Consider the following 15,223-nt stretch of genomic DNA (forward strand, 5'->3'; position numbering starts at 1 on the left):
TTCATGACCTAGATAACCACGATGGTGTGATCATTCACCTAGAGCCAGACATCCTGGAATGTGAAGTTAAGTGGTCCTTAGGAAGCATCACTACAAACAAAGCTAGTGGAGGTGATGGAATTCCAGTTGAGCTATTTCAAATCCTAAAAGATGATGCTGTGAAAGTGCTGAACTCAATATGCCAGCAAATCTGGAAATTCAGCAGTGGCCACAGGACTGGAAAAGGTCAGTTTTCACTCCAATCCCAAAGAAAGGCAATGCCAAAGAATGCTCAAACTACCGCACAATTGCACTCATCTCAGATGCTAGCAAAATAATGCTCAAAATTCTCCAAGCCAGGCTTCAACAGTACATGAACCATGAATTCCAATGTTCAAGCTGGATTTAGAAAAGGAAAAGGAACCAGACCACCTGACCTGCCTCCTGAGAAATCTGTATGCAGGTCAAGAAACAACAGTTAGAACTGCACATGGAACAACAGACTGGTTCCAATAGGAAAAGGAGTACGTCAAGGCTGTATATTGTCACCCTGCTTATTTAACTTATATGCAAAGTACGTCTTGAGAAATGCTGGGCTGGATGAAGCACAAGCTGGAATCAAGATTGCCAGGAGAAACATCAACAACCTCAGATATGCAGATGACACCACCCTTATGGCAGAAAGTGAAGAACTAAAGATTCTCTTGATGAAAGTGAAAGAGGAGAGTAAAAAAGTTGGCTTAAAGCTCAACATTCAGAAAACCAAGATCATGGCATCTGGTCTCATCACTTCATGGCAAATAGATAGGGAAACAATGGAAATAGTGAGAGACTTTATTTTCTTGGCTCCAAAATCACTGCAGATGGTGACTGTAGCCATGAAATTAAAAGATGAATGCTCCTTGGAAGAAAAGCTCTGATCAACCTAGACAGCATATTGAAAAGCAGAGACATTACTTTACCAACAAAGGTCCACCTAGTCAAAGCTATGGTTTTTACAGTAGTCATATATGGATGTGAGAGTTGGACTACAAAGAAAGCTGAGTGCCAAAGAATTGATGCTTTTGGTGGTGTTGGACAAGACTCTTGAGAGTCCCTTGGACTGCAAGGAAATCCAACCAGTCCATCCTAAAGGAAATCAGTCCTGAATATTCATTGGAAGGACTGATATTGAAGCTGAAACTCCAATACTTTGGCCACCTGATGTGAAGAACCAACTCATTGGAAAAGACCTGATGCTGGGAAAGATGGAAGGTGGGAGGAGGAGGGGACAACAGAGGATGAGATGGTTGGATGGCATCACCGACGTGATGGACGTGAGTTTGAGTAGGCTCCATGAACTGGCGATGGACAGGGAGGCCTGGCATGCTGCAGTCCATGGGGCCACAAAGAGCTGTACACGACTGAGTGACTGAACTGAACTGATGGTATATCCACACAGTGGGAAACTGTGCAGCTACAAAAATAATAACAACAATGAGGAAGAGTTCCGTGAAATGACCTGGAGAGCTTGCCAGGATATGTTGTCAAGTCAAAAAAAGCAAAGTGCAGAAGAGAGTCTCTTGCATGTTGCCTTTCAGGTGAGGAAGAGGAGGGCGTAAGAATATAACGTGTCTTCTCACTTCCGCAAGAAGACATACAGGAAGGATGAATCCAAAAACTAATATTTAACTGATCATCTGCACAGATGGGTGGAAAAGGGTGAGGATGGGACATGGGGTTGAAGTGACATTTCTCTGACTGTTGCTTTTTGTGCAGTTTTGACTTTTAGAACTACATGGGTGTTTTCCATACTCAAAAGATAAACAAATATATAAAGCAAGGATGTGGGTAAAACCCCAAATGGAATCCAAACAGTAACAAATAAACCTAACTGTGTTGCAAATGAATAACACTGAGGAGATGAGGAAGAAAATAATCTAAGTATCTTTGAAAAGCAGTATTTTGATAACAAGAACTGTAAACAAATAATGCACAGTAGTTGGTAATCTTTTTTGTCACAGGGTAGTGAGCTAGAACTAGCAATTCTGAAGCCATTTTATAAGATGGAACAAGTGCCCTGGTGGTCCAGTGACGGGGCCTCCACGCCTCCACTCGAGGGGCACAGGTTCAGCCCCTGGTTGAGAAACTAAAATCCCAAAAGCCTTGCGGTGTAGCCAAAAAATAACTGTTGTTCAGAAAATTGAATCATTTCCCCCTAAATAGGGATTTATGGTATTACTGAACTCCCTAAACATGATGCGTAATATTTGTACATGTACATTTAATGGGGATAAGGTCCATAACTTTTGTTAGCCCCCAAAACATCTGTGGTCTACCAGTTGCCAAAATTTGCACATCCTTACTATCTTCATGTTCCCTGGGAGGTGCTAGTCAGCTTCCCTGGTGGGTCAGTGATAAAGAATCTGCCTGCCAATGCAGGAGACATGGGTTCAGTGCCTGGATCAGGAAGATCCCCTGGAGGAGGGCATGGCAACCCGCTCCCGTATTCTTGCCTGGAGAATCCCATGGGCAGAGGAGCCTGGCAGGCCATGGTCCATGGGGTCGGAAAAGGGTCGGAACAACTTAGTGACTAAACAACATCAACTATATTCTGCGAGCATGCATGCTAAGTTGCTTCAGTCGTGCCAACTCTTTGCAACCCTATGGACCATAGCCCGCCAGGTTCCCCTGTCCATGGGATTCTCCAGGCAAGAATACAGGAGTAGGTTGTCATGCCCTCCTCCAGGGGATCTTCCCGGCCCAGGTATGGAACCTGCGTCTCTTATGTCTCCTGCAGTTGCCAGGTGGGTTCTTTACCACTAGTGCCACCAGGGAAGGCCACGTTCGTTCTAGTCCCCATTATATAGATGGGAAAACTGAGGCTTGCCTGTAAGTGGTAGGTCGGGGTGATCCAGGAAGACTTAAAAGAAAGGAAGGGATGTGAGGAACAATTGAGACTCACTCAGGATGGGAAAACCCCACCATTTTCATGAGGAAGGGAGCAGAGTCACGTGAGCAGAAGCTGGTGTAGCAATCATTTCGAGACTTCTCTAGGAGAGCAACTCTTGGCGACAGCTAGATCCAGCTGAAAATGGAAGGTGTTGTGCTGTTTTCAAATAACTTACCCAGGTCTGACTGGCTTTATGCTTTTATGTTAGTCAGCACTAAGGAAAAACGAGAACAGTCATGCAGGTGTCAGCTGAGGGATGTGAGGTCTTACCTGCATTATCATAAAAAGCCAACTGCTTTTCCCCTTCTCTTTCTGGAAACCCACCATTTATTAATGTTCCTACTTTCAGAATCATCATCTAAAGATTCTGTCTGTTGAGCAGGAACACACATTGGCGCTTCTGAAGCTGGGGTTCTCAAGGGGACGTGGAAACCAGACTGAAAGGAACCTCAGTGTGTCTCAGGCCTCCTGCCTGGTTTTCAGTCAGCTGTCCCATGATTTCTTCTGGCCCTGGGCTTGGGCACCAAATTGGCCTGTCCTTGATGTCTAATCTATCAAAACGTGCCGAGGCGATCCTCTGTCAGCAAGCTGTTGGCTCCTCCAATGACACTGAACAGCCTGGTCCCTGAGATGACAGTTCCTTATATTTTACCGTGGTTTTGACAAGTCACTGAGTATGTGACTGTTTCTGTCAGAAACTTACTGTTCATGTTCTGTGTCTACACAGCATTATCTGGCTGTTATTTCCCATTGGTAACTACTGTAATACAGTACTGTTACTTTGGGGTCCTGACTTTGCCTGCCATTCTGATTCTGTGAGGGATAGTCTGGGAAGTCCCCTTCAGTAACAGACAACTTCAGTCCTATTACACACGAAATAATGAAATTCCCTGTGCTTACTTCTTACTGTTGCTTCAGTTGGATTCAGAATTCAATCCTGGCCAGTGTAGTTTACTTCAAAGTAGATAGAATTCATTCACCCTCCCTCCTCAAGAGGGGAGTCCCAAAATAGTGGGAAAAAGGTAACATTATTCTCTTTTGTTTTCCAAAAGAGAAATGTGTTTGAGATTTGAAAGTTTCAGTAGATCATGCAGTAAGAGCAGGACTTTAATAAAATTGAGCCACAGGGCTCGTGAGAAAAACTAGACAGAGCTGATACGAGGAAAGACACTACTTCAGCGCAGCCCCGGGGCTCATGCTTCCTGGATCCACCCCTCTAGTTTTGAGTTGCATGTGTGGGGCTCTCGATGAGCCATGTCCATAGTCAGACTGACACATGAGACCCCCCTGCACTTTCACTCCAGTAGGCCCCACAAGCCTGGTGTTAAGGAGTGAGTACATGATTGCAGCCAGAAGGCCTAGTTTTGTGTCCTGACTCTGGTTCTTGTCGTCTATATAGTCAGGCAGGTCATCACTTCTCAGTCCTCTCTTCTGGTAACCCCTGCCTTGTGAGCCTATAAGCACATGAGCAGTCACCACTCACGTTAATTGTCCATGATTAGTTTTAGTGCAACAAGCTTCAAAAAGACAGTTTTCGTGCACGCTATTCCAGGGTGGCGCTCAGGAGTGCTGCCTGTAGGGTCAGGCTGCAGTGCAGGACCAGTGGCTGGCACAGCGCCTGTGATACTCGCTGTGGACTGATCGCTTGTCTTTTTAACTTCTCTGATTTACAGCAGGGTCTTGCTTTCAGGTGTACAGCAGCGTGATTTAGTTACATATATACACATACCTGTTCTTTTTCAGATGCTTTTCCCATGTAGGTTATTACAGAATATTGAGTAGAGTTCCCTGTGCTGCACAGTGGGTCCTTGTTGACTATCTCTAACAGTGTATATATGTTAATCCCAACCTCCTAACTTATCCCTCCCCCCACCTTCCCCTTTGGTCCCCATAAGTTTGTTTTTGAAGTCTGAGTCTCTGTTTTGTATATAAGTTCATTTGTGCCCGTTTTTTAGGCTCCACCTGTAAGTGATAACATGATAATTGTCTTTTTCTGTCTGAGTTAACTTAGTGTGATAACCTCTAGGTCTATCCATGTTGCTGCAAAATAGCATTAGTTCATCCTTTTTATGCCACATCTTCTTTATCCATTCCTCTGCTGATGGACATTTAAGTTGCTTCAATGTCTTGGCTGTTATAAATAGTGCTGCAGTGAGCATTAAGACGCATGTATCTTTTTGAATTATGGTTTTTTGGGAATACATGCCCAGGAATGGGATATATGCCCGGGAGTGGGATTGCTGGATCGTATGGTAGTTCTATTTTTAGTTTTTTTTAAGGAAACTCCACACTGTTCTCCATTGTGGCTGTACCAATATATGTCCTCCCTTTTCCATAAGTAGTGAGAGCACTGTGGCCTAGAACAGCTGAATAGTGTCAGGATGGCTGAGGTACTAATTACGGTCCCACACCTCGGGAAGCTCTGCTCGTGTCTAATGGCTTGCCTGCCGTGCTCCTGGATCACATCCCTGATCCTGGCGGATAAAGAGGTGACAGAAATCACCTCTCCACTTTGTGGGAGGGACAGAGAGGCAGAGGCTGGAAAAGGAACCTGCTGCACAGACTTGGTCAGAACCAGAAATGGCATAGACTACTCTTCCTTTGAAGTCTCTGACTCGGTGCTTTCTTTTGGCCAATACCTCACATTCATTGCAGTGACCTCTCCACCATCCCTGTATAGGCTTTCTCCTCTGGCCTGAAGAAAAGAGACAGGATGCTTAAATACACACTGGCTGAGGGAGATGGACACTCAGCTGAGCTTGGTGCTGTGGTTGTGAATTTGCTTTTTTGTCTCCTTGATCACTGTTCCCTGTCTTTCTAGGGCTACAGCATGAAGGAATTTTCCGGGTGTCAGGATCCCAGGTGGAAGTGAATGACATCAAAAACGCCTTTGAGAGAGGTGAGGAAACAGCCTTAAAGATAAGGCCAGACATTTTCCAGTCCCCTGGGGTAGTGGCTCCACCCTTTCTTCCCTGAGAGGTACCCAGAGTCAACAAGCCAGCGTGCCTCCCTCTTCCGCCCAGCCCCTTCCCTCTGTAGACATCCTCCCCACCCACCCTCCCAGATGTGCAGGGAGACTCCGGGGACGTCCCAGTTCCCCCCTTCCCAGCCCCTCTCTTCCCGCCTCTCTCCTGCGGACAGTCCACCCAAACCCAAGAAGCTAACCGTGATATCTGGGCAGTTTGCGGCTCTACCTGGAACCTTGGTGGCAGAGCAGAAGCGCCTGTTCATGTAGCCCATTTATTATCTTGTGGGCTCTTAAGGTAGTGGGCAAGCTTTGGCAATTTCCATCCCTGTAATGGAATATATAGTTTCAATTTGAGGTTGTTCCTACCATTAAATCTAATTACGTCTGATAGGAAATTTTCCATGGGGAGCGCCAGCATGATCGGTCTCTTGCAAGGAGGTGTGCTTAGTTGCAGACTGAGAAGGAGGAGAGCTAGTCGGAGGGGCTGGCCTCCCTGGCCTCGTCTCCCCCCCCTCTGGGCTCAGTCCCGGCCTGGCCTGCTTTCATGATGCTTAGGAGAGAGCCGGTTGCCGTGTCCCTTCCCTGGCCCATAGGGAACGTCCCTGAGCTAGTCTGGCACACGCAGATTCACGTTAATGGTCGCCTGCGCCCCTGCTCTGACCCCAGGGCCCCTGAGCCTGAGCAGCCTTTGCTTTTTCTAGTTCCTGGTTGCCCTGCTCAAGGCCACCATGCTGAGCGGAGAGCTGAGGGACTTCAGTGAAAGCTTGAAGAGGGCACTGCTTCCCTACCAGCTCTGCTTCATCCTGCGTGTTTTTACCCCTCTCACTCTCTCTCCTTTTTGGGGGCTTCTCACCCTCAGGAGAGGACCCCCTGGCTGGGGACCAGAATGACCACGACATGGACTCCATAGCCGGCGTCCTGAAGCTGTACTTCCGGGGGCTGGAACACCCGCTCTTCCCCAAGGACATCTTCCACGACCTGATGGCCTGCGTCAGTAAGTACCCCGACCACAAGCTCACTTCTGGGCCAGAGCACCTTGTAGCAACAGGGAAATTTCCAGGGTTACAGTAATTCTTTTCTTTTCCCTCTGTGAACTTTCTCTTCCTTGTTGTAAGGGAGGAAAAAGTGACTTTTCAGGAAGGATCTTTACTGCAAGTCAGAACTCCTGGTTTTTCTTTCTGATTCACTTTAAACTGCTTTATTTTGCTGGGCTTTATCTCTCTTAATATGTTCATATAGAAAATACAGTCCTTCTCAGCCATTAGAAGCTTGTACATTAGTACTTGTGCTTTTCATGATAGAAAGGGAGAATACACGTGTTACAAATATTTCCTGCTTGTTGCTTTAAGTATGACATGACTTATCTGTGAGATGTGTTAATATGTATTCTTCTAGGAATTCAAGCCCTCTGCACATTTAAAAGTAGTGATATGATATTTTCTCAGAGAGAGAGAGTCTCTACGTTTCTTTACATAAAACAGATATCTTAGAATTTCTCTGCCTCTTACTCTAAAATTTGGGGCTTGAAAAGCTGCTCCTGGCCATTTATTGTACTGGAACACCCTTTCATTTGTTGTCCATGGAAACCTGGATTAATATTAGGTCATTCTGAGAGCGATTCCATTGAGATCCAGAGGCTGGAGGAGGCAGTTCCTTTGAAATGAAGAAAATCTCTCCCCCCAAATCAGTGAAGGTCTTCATCCCCACCCCCAACGCTCCCACCCCTAGTTTCCAGTTTCATTTAGTACATCCCCTGAGAGCGCAGGAAGCCAGCTCCTTGTTTGGCTGACTTAGCCGCTGTTTTTGGGAGTCCTAGTGGACCTGAGTTCTGTGGGTGACTGAGTAGAGGCACCCCTCACGTCTTCACGTCTCCTTCCAGGACGGGGCCTGGGTGCAACATCCTAAGAGAATGGGTGTTGCCAGGATAGTACAGGGTACCTTGGCTGCACAGTCCTCCCCTTGAGGTGTGCTCCTGATACAGTATCTCCCACTTGGAAGATACTCACGGAAAGGCTCTCATAGGAAATGAAGTATCTACATGGCACACACGAATGCGGGAAAGCGGGCCCTGGAGAGGTCCGGGCCTTGGGCCATACCTGGAGTCAGGAAAGCTCTCTGGTTTCCCCCAGTATCACGGCTTACACGGGGGCCTGCCAGTTCTTGCCTCTGGCCACCTTCTGCCATCCCTGCTGCAGATAAGAGAGTGGGGAAGAAAAGCCAGATTGTCCAGGGGCTGAGGGGTGCACGCATGGAGGGGCAGGACGGGACCTGGACAGAGCGCCCCCCACCCCCACGCAGGCCCTCCAAGGCTGGGGGACAGTCACAGCCGTTTCTGGGCAGCTCTTTGTTTTGGTGTTGTAATAAGGGGGTGCGGATGTGGGGAACTTGCCCAACCCTTCTGTGCCCAGGGAGCATACATCTCCAGTCCTGCCCCAGCGAAGGGTCTAGAGCCCACCGCCAAAGCCCCGCCGCAGGGAGCCCCTCGCACTGGCCCAGTTCTGTGTGGGCTGGAACCAGCCACTCTCTGTTGTACCTACAGCAAGTCAGGGCCTTCTGACCACTAGTCCCTGGGATCCCAGTGGAGGGTAACACGTGGCTTTCTTCTTTCAGCAATGGACAACCTGCAGGAGCGAGCTCTGCACATCCGGAAGGTCCTCCTGGTCCTCCCCAAAACCACTCTGATTATCATGAGATACCTCTTTGCCTTCCTCAATCAGTGAGTAGACTTCCCTGGGAGCAGCTGATCGGCCTTGGCTTTGGCCAGTGAACGTTCATGTGGGGACCTATGTTGATCCCTCCAGACCAACAAATACTTATTGAACACGTGCTGGGCGTGGTTTTAAGATATAAAAATACATTGTGAAATAGAGACAAAAGCCTAGATATCATTTGGCTCATGTTCTAGCAGAGGACACAGACAATAATAGACACATGAGGTAGTGATAAGTGCTTAGAAGAAGAATAAAGAAATGCAAGTGGAGGGTCAGGGCAGGGGTGACGGAGGAGAACCAGCACAGAGGGGTCATCAGCAAAGTCCTCTCTGGGGAGATGGTGTATGAGCAGCAGCCTCAGTGAAGGGAAGGAAGGAGCAAGGGTCAAGGTCATCAGGCTCACGAAAGTCATGGCAACAGTGGGTTTGAATTTGAAGAAGCCGTTGGAAAGTTTTAAGCAGAAGAGTGTTGTGATCTGATTTTCTAATTTATTTTTAAAAGCTGCTTTGTGGAGAAGTTACTGTGCAGTGAAGTGAAGTTACTCAGACCAGTGAGGGAGGGGTGGAGGGTGGGGGAAGGGTCAGGTTTGGGATCTATTTGGAGCAGCCCCTGTACAGGACCTGCTGATGGGTAGGGTGTAGAAAGAGGAAAGAGAAATTCTGGATTTTTGTCATGAGCAGCAGTGGAGTTGGGGAAGACAATACGTGGATATGCTTGTGTGGATGTGTTAACTTGAGGCACCTACTGGCCCTCTATGTAGAGAGTCTAAGTAGGCAGCTGCCTCCTCCAGGAACCTCTGTCTTTACCCGTTGCTTTCACCGCAGTACCTCCAGCAGCTAGGCCGGAGCGTATAAGTGAGCAACTTGAGGGCCAGATAAGGCCCATAGGTGTGTTCTTTTTAAATCCACTGTGTCTTGAAAGCATTGGAGCATTCAAATATTGGGAGATTTTACACTTTAAAAAAATCTGGGTTTCTGGCTTCTCTTGAGAAAATCATTAGATCTGGCAGTACTGGATCTGACAGCCATGTGGCTGCAGTGTCCTGTGGAGTAAGGGCTGCTGCCCGGATGTAGTCCAGGGACCCCAGGTCACCAGTCCCATTTCTCCCCGATGCCCTCCAGTGCAGAGGCTGAATTCAGTTGAAATTATCATCTCTCTGGCTTTATGCCTTTTCATATAGTGGGGAAACATTTCTATAGGTCTTTAAATCTATTTTTTTTTTAAAAGGTGTGGGGGGTATAAAACTTAGACTAAGGGTGTTTTAGCTGTTATTTCTTTGTGAAAATGAAGAATCTTCCTAGTGGGTTAGTCTCTGCTTCAGTGGAGTACACGTTCACAGGCCATCTCAGGAGCCTCAGCCTGCCCGCAGAGGCACCGGGGTCAGGGGCCGCTGCCCAGCCTCCGCCCTGTTGCGGCCCGAAGCCTGTGTCTGCACCATTCACTGGCCGAGCCCTGACTCGGCGCCACCACTGCCTTTAGTTGAGAACCCCTCATGACTCACGCAGGGTTTCACAGGCTGCCTATTTCAGGCAGACAGAAACCCTGGTAATGACTCTCGAGCCCGTCAGTCTCCTTGGGGCCACTAGGCCACCCTCGTCTCCCCTTGTGGACTGATACCTCCCCTCAGAGAGCCCAGTCTGCTCCCCAGAGCAAGAAGCAGGATGGCGGGGGCGAGGGCAGGGTTTGGGGTGACTCTGTGTGTAAGCACAACGCACCCACTCTCTTCCCCACATTTTCTTCCTGCTAAGCGGAGGGGCGTGGGAGACAGTAGAGTAAGCATCGTAAGAGCAGAAGATGGCCACTGCTGAAGGAAACGTGGAAAATTGTACCAGTTCAATTGATGACTTTTGTTGTGTTTAACTTCTCTTTATGGTTAAAAAAAATTCTCATCAAAGTATTTCATTGAAAAGATGCAACAGTAATACCACAATATTTCCGAAACTGATAAATGGACACAGTTGATAGAAAAGACAATTTCTGCCTGCATGAGAAGGTCACAGGTGACAATGGCCAAAGTTGGCAGGTAGTTCCCCATGGAGACTCTGCCTGGGCCCTGACTTTAGGACCTCTCTCCTTTGCTGTTATGTGTCCTGAGGATGTATGTACTCTATTTCTGGCTATGGTCTTTTTTGGGGTTGTACAATCCTCCAGCCGAAGGAACTCTCAGAACTGAGACAGATAGGTAGATAGACAGACAGATAGGTATGAAACTCCTTGCACAGTACACCAATGCTCTGTGGACTTGACCAGATTCCACATATTTCTCTGTTGCTAGTGTCCAGTCCACTGCATGAACCTTGAGTACACGCCTGTCCAGTAGGCCTTGCTAATGACTAACATTGTACTTTCTTAGCATCTGCATTGACTCTCAATTTGTGTAACAAATTGCCCTAAAATTTAACAGCTTCAAACAAGAGGCCTTTATTGTTTGGTCCCAGGTTCTGTGGGTCGGGAGTCTCGGTGCAGCTTAGCTGGGGCCTCCGGCTACAGGCTTCATGAGGTTGCAGTGAGTGTACAGGGGGCAGGGCTGCAGTTTCTTCTGAAGGCTCGACTGGGAAAGGACCCACTTCCAAGTTCTCTTGCACGGTGTTGGCAGGACTCGGTTCCTTGCAGGTTGTTGGACTGAGGGCCTCCTTTTCCAGCTGGCTGTTGGCCGGAGGCCTCCATCAGTTCTTCGTCACATGGCCTCACCTCCAGAGCTGTGCATGACCTGGCAGCTGGCTTTGCTCCAAGCAAGGGAGAAATCATCCAAGACAGCAGCCAGTCTTTGTAACCTAATCTCAGAAATGACAGCCCATCCCTTCTGCCAGCTCCATTCACTAGAAGTGAGTCACTAAATCCAGCCCACACACACAGGGAGAGAACCACACAAGGCTGTGAGTGCCAGCAGCAGGGACCGTGGGGTTCATTCTAGAGGTTCCAGCCTCAGCAGCTGTACCACCCGGTGGGATTTTACCCTAAAACAAAATGCAGGTAACTCCCCCTCTCAGCTGCTGACTCTGCTGCTTTCCTTTTGAAACCTGGTTTCTTCAGATTTCTTCTTTCTTTTAGTCTCTTGCTAATCAAGTGAGGTCCACAGACCAGCAGCAGCAGCATCACTCGGGAGATTTTATTTTTTTTAAGTCACTCAGTCATGTCTGACTCTTTGTGACCCCAAGGACTATACAGTCCATGGAATTCTCCAGGCCTTCTCCAGAGGATCTTCCCAACCCAGGGATCAAACCCATCTCCCCACATTGCAGACTGATGCTTTACCAGCTGAGCCACTAGGGAAGCCCAAGAATACTGGCGTGGGTAGCCTATCCCTTCTCCAGGGGATCTTCCCGACCCAGAAATTGAACTGGGGTCTCCTGCATCACGGGTGCATTCTTTACCAGCCGAGCTATGAGGGGGAGGTTGTGAGAAATGCAGAATCTCAGCCCCTCCTCCACTTCAGCCCCATGGCCTCTGAATCAGAATCTGTATTTTGACAGAATACCCTGGTGAGTCATAGGCACGTGAAAGTCTGAGAAGCATTGTTCTACATCCTCAAATATTGCTCCATAATCTGGAAAAAGGAATTGACTGTGCTTCTCTCATTGTTAAGGCACCTCAGCTGGTCTCCAGTAAAGCTGAGTCTTCCTCTAAACTTCAGCATCTCTAGGGCCTCCTGGTTTGGGAAGATTCTGTCTGTGCTGCTCTCCTGACTTTCACAGGAAGTGTTTTAACCTCTATATGCAAACAGACAAGTAGAATTGTGACTGGACTGTCTTGGAGGCTCACAGATACTCATGTGTTTCCTCATTTATTTAATATGTATTTATTAATCATTTACTGTGTACCAAGCCCTGTTTCGGTTGCTGGCTATCTAAGATTGCATCAAACCATCAAAGTTTTTGCCCTCATGGAGCCTATGTAGCACATAGAACTGGAGGAAGACAGGAAAAACTAATAACACATGTCATATGTCAGGGGATACGGGCTGTGGAGAAAATCTAAGCAAGTTAGTGAACTGGAAAGTGTGAGGGTGTGCTCTGTAGTATGCAGTGGTCAGGGCCACCTCACTGAGCAGGCGACAGTGGGCAGCGCTGTAGGAGGAGGACCAAGAGGGAACGGGGTCCCAGAAGACGCATAACATGTCTCAAGAAGGGTAAGATAAAGCGACGACAGTCCAGCTGAGGAAAGGCCCGAGAACTGACTGAGCAGCGTGGGTGCTGCTGGTGACCTTGACGTGTGTTGTCTTGGAGAGGGGAGAATTCTGATGGCGTCAGTTCAAGCGAGAAGGGACGCTAACCGTGGATGAAACGCGGTGGATCCTGCAGTGGGGTGGGATTCAGCTAAATGCTACGTAATTTTGAGTAGGTTAAAGTAGTAACACTTGTGTTGTGTGTCTTTGACCACAATAAAGGGGGAGGGGGAGAGTAGGTGAGTGAGTCTGCTGGGACCGCCACGACAGCGTACCACAGACTGAGAGGCTCAAACAACGGAAGTTGGTTTCCTCACAGTCTGGAGCCCGGCAGTCCAAGGTCAAGGCGCCAGCAAGGCTGGCTTCTGGGGAGGCCACACTCCTTGGCGTGTGCACGGCCATGGCACGGTGTCCTCACATGGTCTTTCTTCTGAGCCCACTGGGAGAGAGAACTCAGGTCTCTTTTCCTCTTCTCATGAGGACACCAGTCCTGTAGGGTTTGGGCCCACCCTTATGGCTTCATTTAACCTGTAGTGTCTCCTTCAAGGCCCCATCCCTAAATGCAGTCATACTGGGGCTTAGGGCTTCAACAGATGGATGGGCAAGAGGGGACTCAGTCCATAACAGCAGGGGCAACAGAAACAGACAACTCTCAAATAACTGTGTGATAGAGGAAAGAGAAGTAATTCGGTGTGCATAAGGGGTTAAGAGAGAGTTTTGTTTTAAGATGCACGTTTGTATGCTAGTGGGGATGGCCCCATAGGGAGGAAATGATGGTGGAGGAGAGAGCAAGGGAATTGCTGGAGTGATATTCTTAAGGAGGGGAAAGAGGATGGGATTCACTGCATAGGGAGAAAGCAGGCCAGTCACCAGACAAGGGAGCATGGAAACTGGGACAGGTGGCCTTACAGGAGGGGGCAGCGAGGGATTGCCTTTGAAGGGCCATCGGAAAGAGTCAGCCACGTTGCCTTCCCCTTCTCATCGCTTAAGGAGCCTGTTGGGGAAGTCTGTTAAATCACGGATTTATGGATTCTTAGCCCCACATTTTGCCTGGGGCTGTGGTGAATACAGTTTCTCTTCATCCCTTTCAAAACCTGAAATCCATCCCGATGCATAACATCTTACCCAGAGTCTGTTGGTTGTTGCCAAATCAAACCCCCAGGGCCTGTGAAGTTGAAGGTTTTTAAGTGAAATATCATATGTTTAAAACAGTCTATTCAAAGCTTCTTGCTCTCCCTGAGGATTTAAGGTTTCGGTTTGAGGATGCAGAGCCCTCAGCTTGTTAGATAATGCCTGTCAGGAGGAGAAGAGAGTGGACTCCTGTAAACCAATTACTGCCAAACTTTAGCAGCCTTGCTCTCCCTTACCTGACTGGAATTGCAGATCCTATGTCAACAAGCAAACTGGACTTGAAAATTACAGAAAATATTTCTTAAACACCTCCTGTGTGCCAGGCACAGTGCTAAGTGCTTTACACATATTACTTCATTTAATCTTCACAACAGCCCATCATGGAAACACGTAATTGCCCCAGTTTATGATGAAAAGATTAGGGAACTAGGAAAAAACTATGGTAAGCAACGGAGCTAGTACTCAAAACCAGATGTGCTTGATTCTAAAGTTCTGGGATGTTTTGTGTTTCTTTATAAATGTAATCAGAGAGACAAATTTGCATCATTTAAAAGTAAAAAGTCCAGAGAAGTGCATGATAAAAAAACAAGCTTCCCACACCAATCCTGATTTTCTCATTGCCCCCAAAAAGCTTCTGTTCCTAATCACTACAGTGGACCTTTTGAAGGTGCTCAAAAGAAGATGAGCTTAAATCAATTAGGAGAGTTCACTCCTGTTATAGATAGAAACTAAAGAAAATAAGTACAGCTCTTAGAGGAGATGGCATGTATAGAAGTCAATGGTGGTGGTTTAGTTGCTAAGTCGTGTCCAACTCTTGCGACCCCATGGACTTTAGCCCGTCAGGCTCCTCTGTCCATGGGATTCTCCAGGCAAGAACACTGGAGTGGGTTGCCGTTTCCTTCTCCAGGGGATCTTCCTGATACCAAAAAAAAAAAAAAATTAAGAAAGAAGGAGCTGTTACCATCATTATCCATTTTAGATATTTCTTTTAAAAATAAAAATCCAGTGTTTTAAGTCTTATACTAGGTACAACCTTCATAGTCTTCAAGGATTACTAGCACTGTTGTTTTATATCCAAAATTGTGTGCATTTGTTATGTGCTTGTGTGTGAATTTCTCTGGGTAAGAATCCTTAGTTTTTGTCAAATTCTTCAAGAAGCCGCTGTTCCTCAAGTAGTTAAGAACTATGACTTTACCCCCAAAACTTAGGTGTTCCAATTGTAGATTGGAAAAGAAAGAAGGATCTTGGTCTGTATTTTAATGGGAGTAAGAAATGGACCTGGATCCATAAGAAGTAGACCCCAGTCCACAAAGACATGTCCTCTGCAACCCTTAGAG

At 47.4% G+C, this 15,223-nt stretch overlaps 1 protein-coding gene across 4 annotated transcripts in view; it reads left to right on the top strand.

Annotated features, from left to right (window-relative positions):
- SRGAP2 (SLIT-ROBO Rho GTPase activating protein 2) overlaps positions 1–15,223 on the top strand; it is a 254,878-nt gene that overhangs the window by 219,982 nt on the left and 19,673 nt on the right. For all 4 annotated transcript variants that reach the window (XM_019976412.2, XM_070767834.1, XM_070767835.1 and 1 more), the window contains exons 15-17: positions 5,733–5,810; positions 6,739–6,873; positions 8,490–8,595. In XM_019976412.2, the coding sequence (XP_019831971.1) occupies positions 5,733–5,810; positions 6,739–6,873; positions 8,490–8,595 (319 nt within the window). The remainder of the gene's footprint in view (positions 1–5,732; positions 5,811–6,738; positions 6,874–8,489; positions 8,596–15,223) is intronic.

The sequence above is a fragment of the Bos indicus genome, chromosome 16 (assembly GCF_029378745.1).
Source record: "Bos indicus isolate NIAB-ARS_2022 breed Sahiwal x Tharparkar chromosome 16, NIAB-ARS_B.indTharparkar_mat_pri_1.0, whole genome shotgun sequence".
Taxonomy (NCBI): domain Eukaryota; kingdom Metazoa; phylum Chordata; class Mammalia; order Artiodactyla; family Bovidae; genus Bos; species Bos indicus.